Below are 18,782 nucleotides of genomic sequence, written 5' to 3'. Positions count from 1 at the left end.
CCCTAATCCTCCGCGGTCAATTTAGGAGAAGATTTTTGATTTTTGGCATCTCTCTTATTCCCCATATCCTTCTATGAGACATCCCACTTCCCTCCATCTGTTTCCTGAGTTTCCCTTTATGTTTTTCTCAACATACTATTACACACCAACACAACTTACTATTTCTCCATTAAAAAAAGAAAGAAAATAATACAGCAGCCTCCATTTGAGTTCAGTTCTCTCCACATTGCTGCTCTTATTCTGATTCCTTTCTTCTGGCTTCATAAAGAACTGGGCAGTTACATGCTATAAACTTATGAAATGAGAACACATGAGACAGACCTCTACACACTTTTTAATTCATACGGTACTTTTGCAGGAATAAAGACTTATCTATGTGCAGCTTTTTGATACTTTGCACTGTTGATGTATCTCCGGAAGAGTGCAGCAAAGCTCATCTTATTGCTGACGCAAGGATGAACTTGTGCTCAGCTGTAATACATATGCACCACCACCAGATGTCAGCCTCATGCCTTGCTATAGAAGACATAAATCCATCATTTTAGTTACAGAAACATTTGTGTTTGACAGACGAGAGACACAGCAGGGTGCAGTGGTGAGTGGGGGGACGTTGAATAGGAAAACGTGATTTCAAGCACTGATGGCACAATCAGTGAACCTCTACCAGCTGACATGATTCTCCACCTGACCCTGCAGGCGGACCTTTCCATGGACTTAAAAAAAGGAATTTCGACTGGGAATCTATTACAGTGAGTTGAGAGGACAGAGAGTGATGAGATGACTTGCGACAAAGGATTTGAATCTGCCGTGTCTCCGTTATATAATAGCATGTGCCTTAGCCCACTGATCCAGCTGGACAGCAGCCAGATTAGCAAATGGAAGCCTCAGTCCTGTAATGGGCTTTTTCTCCTGCATTGTTTCCCATCATATATTTCACAAACATGCACACAATGCTTCAGTTTCAATTTCATCATGCTTCGTTTAACTGCAACAGTGGCTTCAGGTGGTATTAAGCGGAGACGTCTTGCACATATACAAACAGTTACACATAAAAGGTGCACTTGCAGGAAAGCACATGCGCACAGGAAGAACAAGCTAAAACGTTTTCGTCTTCCTCCGAGGGAAAAAAAAGCACTGACACCCCGCCTCAATCAACAGCTTGGTGTGAACACAAAGCTCTACAGCTATAAAACCCAAAAACAGAGCAGTTGGGTGAGAATTGATGCTCTTTCCCTCGACAACAGCAAGCACACCAGATGCCTGAAAGACAAAGATAGAAGATAGGCCAACAGAAAATCCAGCGCCGGGCCAGCAAACAACATGATGGACACATTCCAAAAGCCAGGATTTTGCATGCCATGCTATGCTAACAGCTTTGGCGTGGGTCAGGTCAAACATTTTGGCTGCGACGGGCTGCGTCCATGTGTATTTGCACGCTTACACATGCTTGCACGTTGACACACAAACACAAATGTATCGCAAATGCTGTAAATCAGCTCATGTGAGGCAAACAGGGTGACCTAAAAATTAAACGATGCAGATACTCACTTCAACCAACCGGAATCTAATGGACTGAGGGCAGTTTTACAGTTATCATCACATTGTGACTACACACCAGTTACAGCCTGCATAGTATCGGTGTCATCTCCCGAAAGGCTGGGACCGTAATCCCAGAGCACTGAAGACGGGTAATAACACTGTTATGAGTAGTATGCTGAGCTTGTTTGACGTCAGAGCTTTAACAGAAATAAAAAGTGCTCATCCTTTCATTCAGTCTTTAACCGAATACTCCATACACATCAATGAATGCCTTCTGACCTTGAACGTGCGCTGATCTCTCTGGAAAACGATTATATTTATGGTATAGCCACTAGGCACGAAGTGAATTGAGCTGAACCCAGATGAGTTAAGATTGGTTTGAGCTGCCGCACACAGATGAAGGCTGAAATCACCTGCCAGATCAGAACAACACAACAGCGCTGTCAACAGTTAACATAATGACTGAAGAAGATAAATACATCCTCCGTTCTGAATATTTGTCAATTTGTCCTGAATGTCACAAAAACACGACATTTCAAAACGTAATGGCAGGAAAAGAAATGGTAATGTTATGGATGGATCCAGGTCTTACTCCTGTATGCAAGGCCTCTTAAGATATCCCAATGATAAATACACCTTTACTTGCATGTATCTGTGTTGTTGTATGTTTTGGTTCACTCTCACAGCTCTCATCCGTCCTGTTTCTGTCCGCAGCAAGCAGCTGTTTTCATCTAAAAAGCTTTCATAAAACCACTGACAGCTGCCTGCTCAGTACCAAACGGCCAACAAAGTTAGCAACTAGTTAGAGAACATAGTGGAGCATTTAGAAAGCTAACAAGACATCATTATTTCTCAGGATGTAGTGAAGACCAAAGTAGAGCTAACGGGAGAGTGAATGTAGGACCTCCATTTGTCTGGTCGGTAGAAACACGACTCCAGATGAATGGAAATGCTGCTTCCTCCACTCTATGGAGCGTCATAGCTTCTTTCAGCTCATTGTTTTGGTTTTATGGCCCACATGCTGATTTTGGTTCACTCTCACGGCTCTTATCAACCCAGTTTCCAGCAGCAGCAGCATTGTCTGCAATTACGCTCCTGACTGTCTACTACCTGCCCAGCAACAAAGAGCAGACTGGCAAAGTTAGTGACTAGCTGGTGAACATGGTGGTGCATTTAGAAGCTAAATGGATGGATGTGTAAATAGGCAGCTGTTTGCTACTATGTCATTGTTGTGCTTATAGCTTGTTCTGTTGCCCCCAAGTGGACAAAAGAATGTATTAATGCAGCTGAACAAGTGTAACATGGCAAAATGCATTAAAAGCCAATGCATCCATTGACAGACAGAAGCTGATTCTGACTCCACATCCACACAAGTTCTTTTTCATTTGACACCAATTCAGCAAATAGTCTTTCTGTGTATGTGTGTAAAACCCCAAAACATTTAAATATCAAAACTAAGTACTTTATGACACATTTGTCAGACCTGAACTTGAAGCCAAACTCTGGACCGACTGACCGACAGCAATAGTTCACATAAGGAAAAGGTGCTGGTACAGTCAGCGGGTGATTTCAATTTAACCTGACATCATTTTACAGACTGCAAGCACATATGGCGGTCTGGATTGTCCCATATTCCCTGCTCTCATTCTCGTCCACTTACCCATTGCCAAAAGTAGGATAATGCCTTACGCACCTGTCCATATTTTGATTATGCATTTTCATGTGACCTAAAAGTTACATTTGAGTTTTCTCTGAGGTCCTGGAGGTCCTATGGATTAGAGATTCTCTTTGAAAAACTGGATGACGGGATGGAAAGTGACAGAAATGCTGGAACTGCGTGTTCTTTATCTCCATTCATGAGTATAGGACACAACTGTTGCTGCTAAGAGTGCCCCAGTGGTGATGGTCCATCAACTAACCCACTTTTAAATCTGTCTACTAAAGCTGCTCTTGTTTTTTCTTCTCATTGCTTTGTATGCAGCAGTCCGCAAATTACAAACAATAATAAAATCTACGTATATGAAAATGTGGCTACGTGGTAATGATATGTAATTGAATGAGAGATGTTGAGAGATCTTGAACTTCAACATGACAAACTTTCATGTATTTCCAAATTTTGTGGATGAGACAACAAAATCTTTTTCAGTGTTAAAAAATTTATTTTGTGCCACAATAACAATTTTGTGGAGGATTTCCACAGTGTAACATTTTTGACTGCCACTGCCCTGTGCATGCCTGACAAACGCTGATTGGCAAAAACATTAAACAATTTTAAAGCAAATGGTGAATGAATGCAAAATGATTAATTTTATTAATTAATTTTGAAAGCCACAAAATAACCACGAGATAGAATTTTTGGATGTTAATGGTCCGTAGTATACGAAGAATATCAACGAATCCCATACCTTCATGGCTTCATGAGGTGCTCAGTTTGTGCTAACTCTTACATGTGCGAGGAGAAAAGAGATTTTGGATGAAACAGTCTATGATTTAAGGCCTTTCTCGTGGACGTTTGCGTGCTTTATAAGCAGTTACAACAAACCCAGTGAACATGACCTCCACACCTCATGTACAGTGCTGGAGATGTTACACAAAGCACTATTCCCTGAAACCAGCTCTCCTGGATCTTTTTGGCTGTGGGTTGAAATTGATGGCAATAAAAACTCCAACGGAGCCGTTATTAGTTAGTTTGTTGTTGCAAAATATGAAATGAATGAAATACTTGCACTCTTTTTACGTAAATGTGTAAAACTTACTACAAAGTTGCAGACAGGTTTCCCACAGCCTTTGGTTTTCTGTCATGAGATTAACATTCTGGAAATTCTGCATTCTGCTATAAAAATAAAGATTCTTTTCAATTAACAGACATTTAATTTGGTGGAGCATGATTTTTCATGTAGCCATAAAGTGGTTGGTGCCGCCCAACTAGAACTTGCTCTTTACTTGCCGATCAGCCAGGCATGCAGGCTGTTATCTGTTGAACCAGCCGGTCTAAAGTCATCAGAAAACAGGCAGCCAAACTATTAGTCAGGTACAGAAACACAGACCACTAAAGGAGATTACATAACTACACAGGACATAACGTCCTCAGTCAGGACATGGGCATCTGGTTAACTCAAACTGGACGTCCTGGATTGTATTTCATTGTCTCAACTGTACCTGTAAAAAAATACACCCCCACCCAGTTTGAAATATAAAAGAAAGCATTTGTGCACGTTTCTGTATATACCAGACTGTCTTCCCATCAGCCATTTCAGCAAGCGCCCCAAACAACGCATGTTTACATTCAAGTGACAAAGCCCTGTAGCGGCCATAGGAATTACTACAAAGTCTGTTTAGGGAGGAGGCTGGGGTGGACAGATGGGATACCAAACCATCAGACTGTAACATGGGAGGCCGCTGTTCATTTCCAACCGTCAGCCAACGCTGTTCTTTTTTTTTTTTTTTGAAAGCATTACCATGGTCATTCCCTAATCTTAGCCATGATGTAACAACCAGCTATTAATAACTGCTTTTGGCCAGAACAAACAGTGGTTTTATGTTTGGCTTTTATTGTTTAAATCTTCTTCACTGGTGAAATTCATTGGTATGCATTCATTAGTGACAGGTGACCACCTAAATGCAAACACCAAGTAAATACAACATGGGCATGGGATCCACTATTGACCTTCCAAACGCTTCATTAAATACATTCACCAGCATATACTGTATACGATGATGCGGTACTGGTACCGAGGGCTGCAAAGGATGGGCAAACAGGTTGCATATCTCTGCCGCATTTGGAGGAGCCCTTGAAAAGGGAGAGAAGATCTTCAGTCTATACAACTGCTATACTGAACAAATGCAAATCAGTTGACTGCTCACAGAATGACTCAGGTAACAGCCAGAGGTTGTTAAACTTTATGAAGACATCTAATGGCCAGGTGTGGGTGTGACTGAAATGACACACACACACACACACACACACACACACACACACACACACACACACACACACACACACACATTAGGTCATGGCAAATAACTGTTAAGATACTGAGTTAACAATTACAGCATGTACATTTCATACATACATCACCGTTCATTCAACAACCACACTAGTAATCACTTACTCTCACCGTGTTAAAACTACTTTATAATGAAAGAGGGGTATTTAATTTGCCCACTCAGCAGTAACTAACTTGTTTCTGTGAATAAGCTGATTTTTAAGCCATGTTTTGCGAAGAAATTAAGCAGAGCAATTAAACCCGTGTAAAACATGGATTAGCATGCCGGTCACTGTGAGTCTTAACTGACTTAAAACTGATGAAATCTCTCACTGAGTCTGACTGAATCTTTAATTCACAGTTTGATGTGCTGTATCTGTCAACTAAATTAGAGTTTGTCAGAGTTAAGATCTCACAGAGATGCATGCTGGGCCTCAAGTGCACTCTCTGTAGTTTGAGGGATGTGCGTCTTGTCCTCTCATTCGTTTTGAGCTGTAATCTCCCTTTACGTCGCAATCAATCTCTTCTCTCTGTCTTTATGACATCCAGTCGTCCATCACTCCCCAGCCCTCCTCATCCCTGCCCTCCCTTCCTGCAGTTTCTCATCATTCACACCATCTGTTGCTGACTGTATGGATGACTCATCCGAACAATGAGATCTAGAGGGTAAAAAAAAGAGAAAGGAAAATAGAGGGAAAAGAAAAACACAGCAGGACATCCCTTTCTTCACAGTGGACCCTTGATGAATGCCTTGTAATGATTGTAAATGACCAAAAGGGACATTCTGAAACCCAGGTGACCCGAATTGACTGTTTTCTAAACCCTGTGCACGTGTCATGCTTTCTGTTCTCACGTGACACATAATGCAGTTTACAATATCGATGTCAGATTTATTACTCGAAATTCTTGATTTCAGACAGAAGTAGACAAAAGCAGGCTTCTCATTTCCAGCCGACAACTGTTGATTTCTCTGGCTGAAATGACAGCTGCTGCTTTTTACGTTTACAGTCGACTAGTTTTAAAATGAGAATCTTGTAAAATATGCACTTGATAGCTAAAAGACTGAGGCTAAGCTGCATGTCGCCGGCCAAAAGTCTCGGAAGTAATGCTCGGTTTCTACTGAAGGTAGTAAGCGAGTTAGCCAGACTTGCTGACGATTGCAGCTTGCAACCATGCTCCAAACTTGTTAGTTCAATCAATCAATCTGAAAATGAAAAACAAAGTATTCTTTTTCTCTGCTCCAATGAAACCACAAAGCTGTCCGGGAACTGCACATACTGACATAGACACAAACTCAGGAACTGTTGCTGTTGTGGGAACTATATGACTAAAATCCAAACCAATCCAGTGAGAACAGAGAGTGTAGATTCAGCACACGAGCAGTTAAAATAAACCACAAGTAAAAAAAAATAAAAAAAACCCTTCCCTGCGTGCTTGTACGCCTGTACACATCATAGACTCTGTGCGGTACACATACACACAAGCACCAGGTGGTCGTCCTAACATAACACTTTTTAACACTTTATGCAAGGCCCAAAATACAAACACCGTACATAAAGTCGTCAATCTGGTGATCTTCCAATTTTAATTCTTGACTTTGCATCCAAACTTGTAGTTTTAAAAAAAAAAAAAAAAAAAAAGCATAGCTCTGGCAGAATAGCGAACTTTTATTTTCTAAGGACATTCATTTCTGTCCTGTCCACTCTGGTTGGACATGCTTACATGTCCTATGGGAGGTCATAGGTCAGGGTGTGAAATCAATCTGTGAAGCCGAAGCTCTTATGATCTCCTCAGAGAGTGATTATTCTTTCCTTATGACCGCTCTGTTGTCTGACTCTGAATTAACTTTGTCTTTCTGCTGTTTCTTTTTCTGACTTGTACACCATCTTTCCCTGTTTTATTCAGCTTGAGTCTACGAGTTGTCAGCCTGCGGTCTGTCTCTGTCAGGTGATTGTAGCCCACTACAAGAGAGAAGCAGGGCTGAGCCTCAGAAATGGGTTTGTGCCGGCAGTCTGCGAGAAATCTAATTACGTATTAGGTGTTCCTCGCTAACATGATCTTGACTTCAAATGGAAAAATAATCCTTCCCCCTACCATGTTTTTTCTCCCTCTAAATGATCACTGTAGGGTCACAGGAATATTGTCAGGACGTTATAGCCCCTTTTATGCAGCCTGTCCAAGGCCGTTATTCCACCTCGCTGTCTGTATAAGACATACGAACACGGAATGGAAGATATTGTTTTCCTACAAAGATATAAGACAAACGGTTTAATGCAGGGAAATGACATACAAACACAATGGGGACCCAGTCATCAAAACATTGCTCCATATCATTGCTAGTGGTCAATGTCAGTATCCAAAAGGATAGTGTCATTTTCAGCCAAACACATCAACACGTCAACAACACCTCATTGACACAGACATGCCAGTTTGTGCACTTACATAAAGACACCTGGGGTTAGGGTTGCCACTTTAAATGTGGAAAAATAAGGGACACCTGGCCAAAGGCCCAATGCCCAGGGGACACAAATCAAGCGGGGGTCTCGGTCTTCCCCCATGAGATTTTGGGTCAGACACTTAATTTCCTGTATTCAAGTGAATTCTTATAAACCAATTTGTGGTGTTTATGCATCGGTTTCAAAGTCCTCTGCCGCTCTCAACATGAATGTAAAGGAAATAAAGAGTCAAAAAGAGTAAAGCACAGTGGCATCAAAACATCAGATCATTGACAAGTCTGTCTGCTGGACATTTTAACCAACCTGTAACCACGGCAACGATGACATTGAGTGAATGTCTTGGGAAACTCTTTTGGTTTTATTATTTCTCATCCCATTCCAAGCATGTGAAACCCCAGTGTATGCATTAGAGTAATACGGGACAAATCGTGTCCTGTATTGATTCAGAAAGGGACAGTGCATTTTATTTTTCAATACAGGACCATCCCACGCTATACAAGACGGGTGGAACCCTAGGGTACATGTAATTCCCAGTTCATTGTCCTACCTGTCCGAAGACTGAGTCGACGATGGGTCGCAGCTTTCTCCTGTTTCCCTCTTGCAGCCAGAGATCGTCTTGGTCTCCCACGGGGGAAGATAGACTCAAGGTTTTGGCCTTAGGCTTTGGAGGCCTCTTTATACTGGCTGAACTCCATCGCCTGAGTGATTCGATCTTCTTCTTGATGGAACCCTGGAGAACGGAGGACGAACAAAGGGGTTGAAATGAGAAAGCTGTTCCACATATAATAGACAGAAAAGTGACTGGACAGCAAGAGACAGAGAACTGAGTGGGAGGTGATTATTCATGCTGCAGAGATTATGAATGGATAAATGAACTGAAATATATTGAACTCATTGCACAAGATTGAAAAACACCAAAATTCCAAGAAAGAAAGGTATCAGAAAAAGGTTGAGGTGAAGATGCTGCTGCACACACACCCTCACACACCTGCTGTAGGTGAACAAATAGCATTTACCATTTAATAAAACCAGCTCAGCTCCTGCATTGGTAGAATTTGGTTCACAGTCTGTAATTTATGGAAATTGTCTGTTTTACTCTCTTGCACACATAGTATTGCTCTAACATGAATGAATAATTCAGTTTGAAAGTTGTAAACCAATGAGGTAAATAATGTGTCCAGCCAGGCCTCAGAAGTCAGACACTGGCTCGCCAAAGTATATCATGTTGAGTTTGTAGGAGAGCCAGAGGCAGGATTTAGGACACCGCAAACTCCCCGGCATGTACATCCACTGACCTTCTTTATTAACTTCCCCTCTGGCACCTCCATGGATGATACGCTTTTGGCGTCGGTCATCTTCACAGCCCGGCTTGCATGCACGGAGACGTCCTCTTTCTCTCAGCCTCTCCTCCTGTCACGCTCTCGTCCACTCCTCCTCTTTATCTGCCTCTACAGCGTCTGACACCGGTTGATAATCTGAGGCGCATCTCCTGCTGCTGTTGCTCCTCCTTCTCTCATCCCCCCCCCCCCCCCCTTCCTGTATCTACATCCACCACTCACTTCTTCATCTGTCGGCCTCTGTCCACCTCTTCTCTTGGTGTCTCTCCCTGTAAGCGCTGCTGTCACACACAGATGTTAAACCATTCAGCCACACACATTCAGGCACAAGGACAAATGTTTAGCTTCTGTCTTTTTAAACCCTTGATGTTAATTACTGTGTCAATGAATGTGTATCTCCCTGCTCTCGGCCTCCCTCATGAAAAAAACAACAACTTTGTTTATTGATTGAAAAATATATATACGCAAAAACTTTTTGTAGAAGTGTTACAGTTCTTGTCTCTTTTGAGCCTGACACTTTTTTCTGTCCATGTATGTGACATCTCCAATAATCCCGTATTTATTTCATCTCCATCTCTCTCTGATCTCGTCTGTTCCGATGCTGATGTAGGCTTGTCCTCAATCCTCTGCACTTTATAGTGCTTCCCGTTGTTTATTACACTCACCATATGGGCTTGTGCTGTACGTGTACAAGCACACACACACACACACACACACACACACACACATAAAATTGCATGACTGTGTGTAAAATAGGTGGTGCAGGAACAGTTACAGTCAGTGTTTCAAGAAGGCCACACATGTAACTGAATGGAGCTTAAGTTGATATAAATAGGATTATGTGCACCAGGAAATGATCCACTGTAGATCCCCTAACGAGAACCCAAAAAGAAGACAAAGAGAGGAGGGAGGGGCTGACAGGCAGGTATGAAAAATAAAGAGAAATAATTTGGTCTGTAGTCCAAAGTAAAAGTAAAAACCAAACTGCTCCCCAGTAGAGCAGAATTCATGAGATTGCACATTGAAGTCTGTCACTGTTGACCTCTGTTCCCATACCATACATAAATCAGGATGCAGCTGCTTTATAATAACAAATATATCGAAGGTGGGCTTTGTACAATTATGCCAAGTTGCCAAATTGTCATTCTGTTGGTTTGAGCAATAGGCTTTTTTTCACAGTAGATATCAGGAAACATTGGGAAGAGAGACATGCAGGAAATACACCCCATGTATTTATATTGCAGTATCTTTTGGTTCAGAGATCTGACAGCAACAAGAGGTTAGGTTGAGAGCAATAAGGGCGAAGTTCAGAGTTGATTTACTTTGGAGCAAGTTAAATGATGTGTTAAGTCTTTGTCAAATTCCCCACATCTTTTGAGATGCTAGGTTGCAAATGCTCATTACGCACCAGAAACTGGTTACTCCAAGATCCTTACCACCAGTGAGGTAAAAAAAAAAGTTTGGCCTGAGGTTTGCGCCAGAACAAAGGCCTTGACTGTAAGCGAAACCCCAAAGAAAATATAACACATTCTTCCTCTTCAAATGACAGGTTGTTATTAAAGATCTTGGCTTTCACATACTGGTGGCACAACCAGTAAACCCTGGTCAGAAGACCTAAGTTACCTGCTGGTGAGATCAGAGCTGCATTGTGAGTTCACTGCCACAGTCAGGTGTAATTAGTTTTCAGGTTCTGTCATGTCAGTGAACGCACCGCACTGATGCCTGACCATGCAGGGCTCTTCATCTTGAAAACAAGAACCTGATGGGAAGCCAGTGTAAACAAGAAAAGATGGGTGTGATGTGAGTCGTCCTGCTGGACCTGGTCAACATGTTGAGCTTCAATCGTTAATGTCCATACCAATAATCTGTAGGTAAAGTTGATGATGTCTGCTTATTCTTAGGAAACTCATGAGTAAATACATGAAAATCCATAAGTTGTACAAGGTTTGTCAATATCCTTAATCAATTTACAATGTCACGAGTGTGTATAGTAGTAATAGTGTTACGATTTGTGTTACAGTGAACCAGTTGTGCTAAACGCGCATGGAAAGTACCAGTTTCAGAAACGTCTAAGTACTGTTTGTTATAAGTTTGAGCCGAGGTTCAGTGTTAACAGGAACAGGAAAGTTCACTCCCACTTCCTTTAAAATTATGTTAACAAGTCACAGCAGCAGACAAATTCACACGCTGCTGCATGTGGTGTAACATAGCAGTGTAGTATTCTTGCCAGCATTGGCAAACATACAGCTGCGAACAAATATTTCATGCAAAAAGGAAAAATACAACAAAAGGAGTGTTGCTCAGCCTCTGGAAGTGTCCTTTATAACCACCTTCATGATCTGACGGCAAGGGAAACTCTTTGTATTGGAATTCTTTCCCAAACTTGAAGCCAAAGTGAATCCTGGTCCTTCCTCGGAGACCAGGGGTAAGTATAGTAGCAACACTTACGACCAGGAACTGGTTCACTACTTCCTCCATTAATCTCTTATATCTCATATTCTGGGATCTATTTCACAGATATAGCAGTATTACTCATAGTAATACTTGCAGTCAAACTAAAGAACAAACATAGCGTATAAAACTTTATTAGACTCCTTCTATTAACACAAATGTACATTATAATACACATACACAGTTTTGCACACATGCTGCTGTGTTTGAATAATTCGGTTGAATTTGCATTGACATGATACATCAGTGTACAACTTTTTATAGTTTTTATATCTTTTTTGTACGTGTGTATGCATATGGGTGTATACCTCAGTGCATGGTGTTTTAAAAGAAAACCACTGACATGCGATGCGCTTTAATTCTCTAGTCAGCATCTGTCAGCTATAAGTACTGTAGCAGTGCATTAAACCCTTTTAAAGCAATACTTGCCACCCTCCATCTACTCTTTCTTTCCTTATCTCTCATCCGCACCAACTGTTTTTCACAGCGCTTTATGTAATCTCTTTGGCTTTATCGTTTGAGCACATCTTACGTCGTCAATGTTCTCACTGTTCTCCTGCTGTTTCATTATCTTTATCCTGATCCGTGTGTTTCTGTCTTTTATGTAGTCGAGCGTCTCTTCAGAGAGATTCTGTGAATTACACCAAGAAATACTGAGACTATTCAGTTGACTCATATACGTTTGTTGGCCTTTTCCGTGCCCCCTGGGTTTTCTATCCCCTCAGTCAATCATTTAAGGACTGTACAAACATTATTGGGGTGGGGAGGAAGGTGAACCTCATAAGAAAGGACAATCTAGACACCTCACTAATGAACAACTATAGGCCCATATCAAACCTTCCATTTTTAAATAGGCTGTTTTTCAACAATTGTTTTGAGGATTTCAGGATTTCAGACATGTGAGGCCCCCAAGCCCTAACCCTAACCCAAAACTGAAATAATAGTTTTTCTGAGCCAAAGAGGAACAATTAAAAGTCAGTGCTCAGCTTCAGTCGCTGACGTTAAAGACCACCAACCAAGTCAGAAATCTCGCTGTAGTCATGAACTAAGACCTGTTGTTGTGAAAGTGGGGATGACTGCCGGTACAGATGATGTGCTTAAAACCATTTCTCCAAACTGACATATTGGCACTATGAACTACCAATTGATTATGATGATCATTTGTAACTATTTGATAATCTTTTGCCGTAAATCTTGCAAGGGAAGACTGAAATAAGGAAAAAAGGAAACCTGTATAAGATCCCTTCAAAGCATTATATAATCACAGTGTTTTCCACTTGTAAAACAATTCAGTGAAATGTACACAGGATGCATGTCCACCTCTGAAAACACATTTCCTTCCCTAATTCTTTTTCTCCTCCTCCATTCACGTCCTTCCTGTTTCTTTGCCACTTTCAGTTCACTGTAAGTGTCTTTGGTTGCTCCCTCACTTCAAGGAGAAAAGGCATTGCTACACAGCCAAAAAGACATAAAGAGAGAAATAGAAGAACACAGAGGGGGAGAGAACGAGAGATAGTCCAAAAAGGAGGGAGAGTGACGGAAAGATAATCTGCTGGAACTGAATGGTTAAGAGGAAAGTGGAGCTTTGTATGTCAGTCTGACCCGTTAGGTTTAATCCTGCTCTGTCTTTATATTCTGGATCTTCACTCTCTAATATTCTCTCCAAATTACAACTACCTCCATGGTAATCCCACACTGCTGTGGCCTACATTACACCTGAGCCTGTGTGTGGGTGGGTGCGTCCGATTGAGTGTGATGGAACCAGACACTTGCGACGGCGGTGATGAGACAGTCAATCAAAACGGATATCAGATATGATAAAATCCAATCACTCAGAAAGGTGGTCAGACGTTCAGCAGTTCAGATTTAAAGTGCTCCTGGATTACAGGACCTGAAAAGCATAATCCTACTTTATCGTTTCATGTCTGTTTATGTAATTGGTGCTATACTGCTCTCTGGTGGCTGAGATCTACATTACATGGATGTCTTGTGAGCCCTTAAAAAGCTTTTGCTGTTCTTTCTCACTTTTCATTTGAATAAAATTAGAAATAATTTGGTGCAGCAGAAATGTATTTGAGTTTTTTTCTATCCCTTTATTCATCTCATGACCCCTCACATTTATTGTGTGAGCCCTTGGCAGTGTTGCTAGATAAGTGCAACCTCCTTGAGAGTGCATTTCCTTATTTTTTCTATTTATATTTACAGCTTACTATGAGAAGGGAAAAGTTGGGGGATTTCAGAAGAATCTAGTCAAATGACAACATGTTAGAAGACTTCAGTAAAAGGTTTGGTAAACCCTTATACTGAAAAAAACCCCAACCAAACCAGACCAATAATTTATGTCCGCAAAAATGCTTTTCAATTTCATGCCAAAGAGATACAGACAAACCAAAAGAGTTTTCATGTATGGCGGTGAGTGAAGCCAGTCAATGCTGTGCAAAATATTTTTGACATTTAAATGCTGTCACAAAATGCAAGACAGATACGTAACACAGCAACAAGACTAAGAGTCTACAGTCATTCTTTCGGCTCAGTGAGGTACAGGAATGCATTTAGTTAAATGCCGACATCAGCATGCTATCATGCTCACAACGACAATGCTAACACAGGGATGCTTAGCAGGTATAATGTAAAGTACAGCTGAGACTGAAGTAACTTGTTTTGCCGTTATTTTGTCAGTGTGTGTGAAGCAGTCTACTAAATCAAACATATAAAGCCAAAAATCCAACAGAGTCTCAGCTATATTCCACCTCATTTTTTGATTCTTGTCTTATCTGCTCCATGTGACTGTCTTTGAGGCCTTCGAAGGGCAAAGGCGGTGGTGGGAAGGGGGGTTGGATGCCAGGTGATGGACAGGGTGAACATGAACCCTTTGGTGACCCTGGCATTGCAAGGCTCACATCCCGACTGCTCTTCCGTCTAATATGAGCTCTTAAACTCCTCCCTGGCACCATCAGTAATCCCCCTCCTTCCTCCACCAGACCGTCAAACACTGCCCCCAGACTCTGTCGTATTCTCACGCAGAAGTTTGGGCAGCTGAAAGCGTACAGAATAGGGTTCAACACTGGATTCAAGAATGCAAAGGTTGTCGCTAGGGGAAGCCCAACCTCCACTAGGACAAGATTTTTGCCCCAGTACTGGGCTGTCACTTCGATTATGCAGAAGATGTGATACGGAGCGCAACACAGTGCAAATGCTGCAATCACAAATGTCACCATCTTGGTAAAGCTCTGGGACAGCTGACTCTGACTGGTCTGATTAGAGGTAGCGGGGGACAAGGTAGTAGGAGTCAAGGATAAAGATGGACCGGAGGCCAGAGGCTTGAGAAAGATGTTGGTGTTCTTTGTGGTTGTGGGAATATTTGTAGTTCCTGATGTCCCATCTTTGTTTGACACAATCAGTCCATCAGTGAGCCTGTTGGCACTCTGCTTCCTCCTCCTCCTCCTCTTCCTCAGGCTTACACAAATTTGGATGTAGCTCCCTGCAATCACCACCAGGGGGAACAGGAACGCCAGCAGCAACTTGGAGATGGCTGTTGCTGCCTGCCTCACTTTACAATCTCTCTCCAGAGTGGCTTGAGAGGATGAATACAAGGCAAAATTATGATAGCAAAGTTTCCGCCCATCCTGTTTTTCGGTCACTGAGCGGAACAGCAAGTAAGGTAATGTATTAACTGCTGCCCACAGCCAACCCAATACACACACCTTCCACGCTCCAGCCACTGACCGGTGATTCTGGCTCCACACTGGCTTGGCCACCAGAAGGCAGCGGTCCAGTGAAATGGCTGCCAGCAGGAAGGCTGATACAAACATGTTCAAGAAGAAGATGGAAGCCTGCGTTTTGCAAAGATGGCTGCCGAGCTCCCAGCTATGTGAGGAGTAAAGGTAGAAGGTGAAGAGGGGCAGCGTCAGTGTTGCCAGGAAGTCAGACATGGCCAGGTTGAGCACCCAGACAGAGGCCACGGTGCGCCGCCGCAGGCGGAAGCCCACCACCCAAAGGATGAGGGCATTCTCCAAAATCCCCAGGCAGGAGACCAGACCGTGGATGCAAACCACCACCAAATTGGCCTTTGTGTTGTTGTTGAGCCTGTGCTCCGTCATGACCTGTAGCAGGGGACAGATCAGCTGTCCCCCCGAGGCATCTGAGGTGAAGGTCGTGTTTGACATCGGTGCTCTGAAAGAAAAAAAGACAGTGACGCTAATGGAGAACTGATGAGAATCAGAGTTAGGGTTAGGAGGTGCTGGTGTGCACATGCTAGTTTTTGTTTGAAAGCTAAATGTTTTGTACGTGTTACCTTCTGCAATTTTTTATGCATGTCCATGGTTGTCGACAGTGGAAAAAAGAACATTTTTTTACGGTGATGGTGCTGATGATGGTGATGGCGATGATGATGATATGACCAGTAGACTTGCCCTTGCCTGTAGACAGCTGATAAAACACCACTCCCTTTCCTCGTGTACAAGCACTACATTTTCCTCAGCAGCAAAGTAGATTTGTAATTGATCAATAAAGATTAACAAGCGAGACGATTATGGTTCTCATTTAATTTAATGAAAACCTTATCAAATGCAATTAAGCTGATAATGGTGAGAATTAAATCAACAACATGACTGACATGATTAAAGATGATGAATCCTCTTGAACAGTATTATTCTTGGCAGTAACTGTCTTGTAGGATTACATTTTTGGATTTTCGACTATACAGCATGAACAATAAGAGCAAGACAGACAAACAGTAGTTCCAGGGCATTTCATGTATCATATATTCACATCCTGCTCTACTGCCTTTCAAGTTGCATAATGACACACTAATGTAATGACTGTCCTTGAGCTACAAGTTCACCCTAATACACTAAAACACACCCACAATACACTAAAAACACTTTTCCGTCATTCCTCACTCTCTAGAAAACCAAACGAGACAAAACAAACACTTCTCTACAGTGTCTCTTTGATACGAACTACATGTCAAAGCCTGCTCTTGTGGTCGAACCACATACCAGCTCGCGGGAGACTGTTTAGTAAAGCAATACAGCCCAGGAATGTTTGAGAACCAAAAGAGATATGAGCATGCCGTTGTCAGGATTCGTGTTTGTTTATGTGCCAATAAATCTCTTTATCATTGATATAACCACTTTGTACTAATCCTGAAAACTGCCAGGACACATAATCAGTGAACTGAAAGTGAAAGCAATAAAGGTAGTCGTTGATGCTGTTTTTCAAAGCTCATCAACACTGTGTCACCCAATGCATGCAAAGCACCCCAGAATAACTCCATGGCAATGTCATCTAACTGCAGCCATTCTCACACTTTCCAATAGGGGCTAAACCCTGGAGTCTGGGATGTAACCAAAGTCTGCTTGTCATCAAGGAAATAATCACTAAGACGTAAGCATTGAACAAATATTCTTGCTTGCATGCTAAAGGCCGTTGGTTGTTGGCCAGCATGGAGCTGGCAGCACCGGCTAGCTGGTAAATCACCAGAATGCACAGGTAACCATTGTTGGGCATCCCAGTGTCCTTATTGGTTGCAAATTGTCAATTATTTCTCCAATTACAGAAGATATTAAAACTCAGTAGCCCAGTTACGTTATGGTTACACTTGGAGTTATGTACGAGAAATAGCTGACATGTGAAACATCTAATTATCATTAAATATTTTAGAATAAAAACTGTTCAAATCAAGTGTTTCCATTGTGTTCCTACATAAAGCCGTGGTCATATGCTTAGTCACATCCCCTTATGCTGACAGCCTAGATGAGGTAAACACAGCACCATGTCTGCACATGAATACAGACATGTGAGCCAATATATCCATGACACAACGCTGACGAGACTGGTCTCCCCCTCAAGTGTAAACTGCATATATGGTCACAAATCAGAGGGTGTTTCTGCTTGAATAAAATGTTGAATGGTGAGACAGCTGCCTTTAGAATGATAAACTGAGAACTTGAATAACCACAAATGTGAGAAGCAGATGCTCCTCGGAAACGCCGAACACACAGTACAGAGGAATAAAGGTCAAAATGAGCCGCTCAGCACCTTTGCAGCTTTACTGCTGAGCCTGCAAGCTTTGGCACATTGACAAGCTCTTTGTTTTTTATTAATACTTCCTTTTATGATTACATTTCCTTGTGTTATGTCAGCGTGCTGACTTTGGTGCCTGGTGAGCTGTCGACGTATAACATTTGTAGCTGTGCACTTTCATGTAGGAGTTGATATTAAAATTGCAGTTCCATATCGCTACTTATAATCGCTCCTAGCTGCTCTGTTTATATTAAATGTCAAAAGCATCCGAATGGCAATCAGTTGGCATTTTATTTTTTAACACCTAGCTGATATCTAGTCTACGCTCACTAATATAAATTAGGTGGACAAAATATCACAAACACCTCTCAGTATGAAGCAGTGCAGTTCAACAGCACCATGAAATACAGCCTCCATAATGACCATAAAGTTAAATCAACCCCTCTCTAAAACAGCTTTGAAGCTAAAGCTAAACAGTATAACCTTCATAAAGGTAGGATTTATAACAGGGCTCTTTAGCCAGGTGTACCTGGCAAGAAACTATCTGTAAATCTCACAGCAGATTCTATTGTGAACTCCTGATATTAAATATATCCACAAATGAATGCTTGATAGAGGCAGGAAATAGATCAAAACCATGAAAAGTCAGTATCATCATAACATGCACTGATGATCACAGCAGGAGTCATGAAAAGCTGTGGACTTCTTGCTAATGTGACCACAGCTACATACAATCATCATAGCGCTATGAGCTGTGATTTCATTTAGAAGTTTCTGTGACACTCACCTAGACGTCAGGTTACATTCACAGAGGAGAGACAAAGTCACAGCGTTTCATTCCAGATTCCTGGTCTGTCTTCCTCTTTGCCTCACTGTCACTGACACTCATCCCTCCAGTTCTGTCACTTTCTACAGCTCTCCTGTTATGGAGACACCCACTGAATCCCTGCCACATACGCACACACACACACACACACACAGACATA

The 18,782-nt window shown here is 42.0% G+C and overlaps 1 protein-coding gene across 1 annotated transcript; it reads right to left on the bottom strand.

The window, feature by feature from the left end:
* Positions 1-13,841: 13,841 nt before the first annotated feature.
* LOC139300508 (prostaglandin D2 receptor 2) lies at positions 13,842-18,661 on the bottom strand. The gene is made up of 2 exons (XM_070923635.1): positions 18,584-18,661; positions 13,842-15,942 (listed from the first exon to the last, which is right to left on the bottom strand). The coding sequence occupies exon 2, from the start codon at positions 15,933-15,935 to the stop codon at positions 14,505-14,507; it is 1,431 nt and encodes a 476-aa protein (XP_070779736.1). The 5' UTR covers positions 15,936-15,942; positions 18,584-18,661; the 3' UTR covers positions 13,842-14,504.
* Between the last annotated feature and the right edge of the window lie 121 nt (positions 18,662-18,782).

Source organism: Enoplosus armatus, chromosome 2 (genome assembly GCF_043641665.1).
Source record: "Enoplosus armatus isolate fEnoArm2 chromosome 2, fEnoArm2.hap1, whole genome shotgun sequence".
Lineage (NCBI taxonomy): Eukaryota > Metazoa > Chordata > Actinopteri > Centrarchiformes > Enoplosidae > Enoplosus > Enoplosus armatus.
This window is presented reverse-complemented; position numbering and strand designations above follow the sequence as displayed.

Coding starts and splice junctions, on each gene's coding strand:
- LOC139300508 (XM_070923635.1), bottom strand. CDS start 15,935: ATGTCAAACACGACCTTCACCTCAGATGCCTCGGGGGGACAGCTGATC.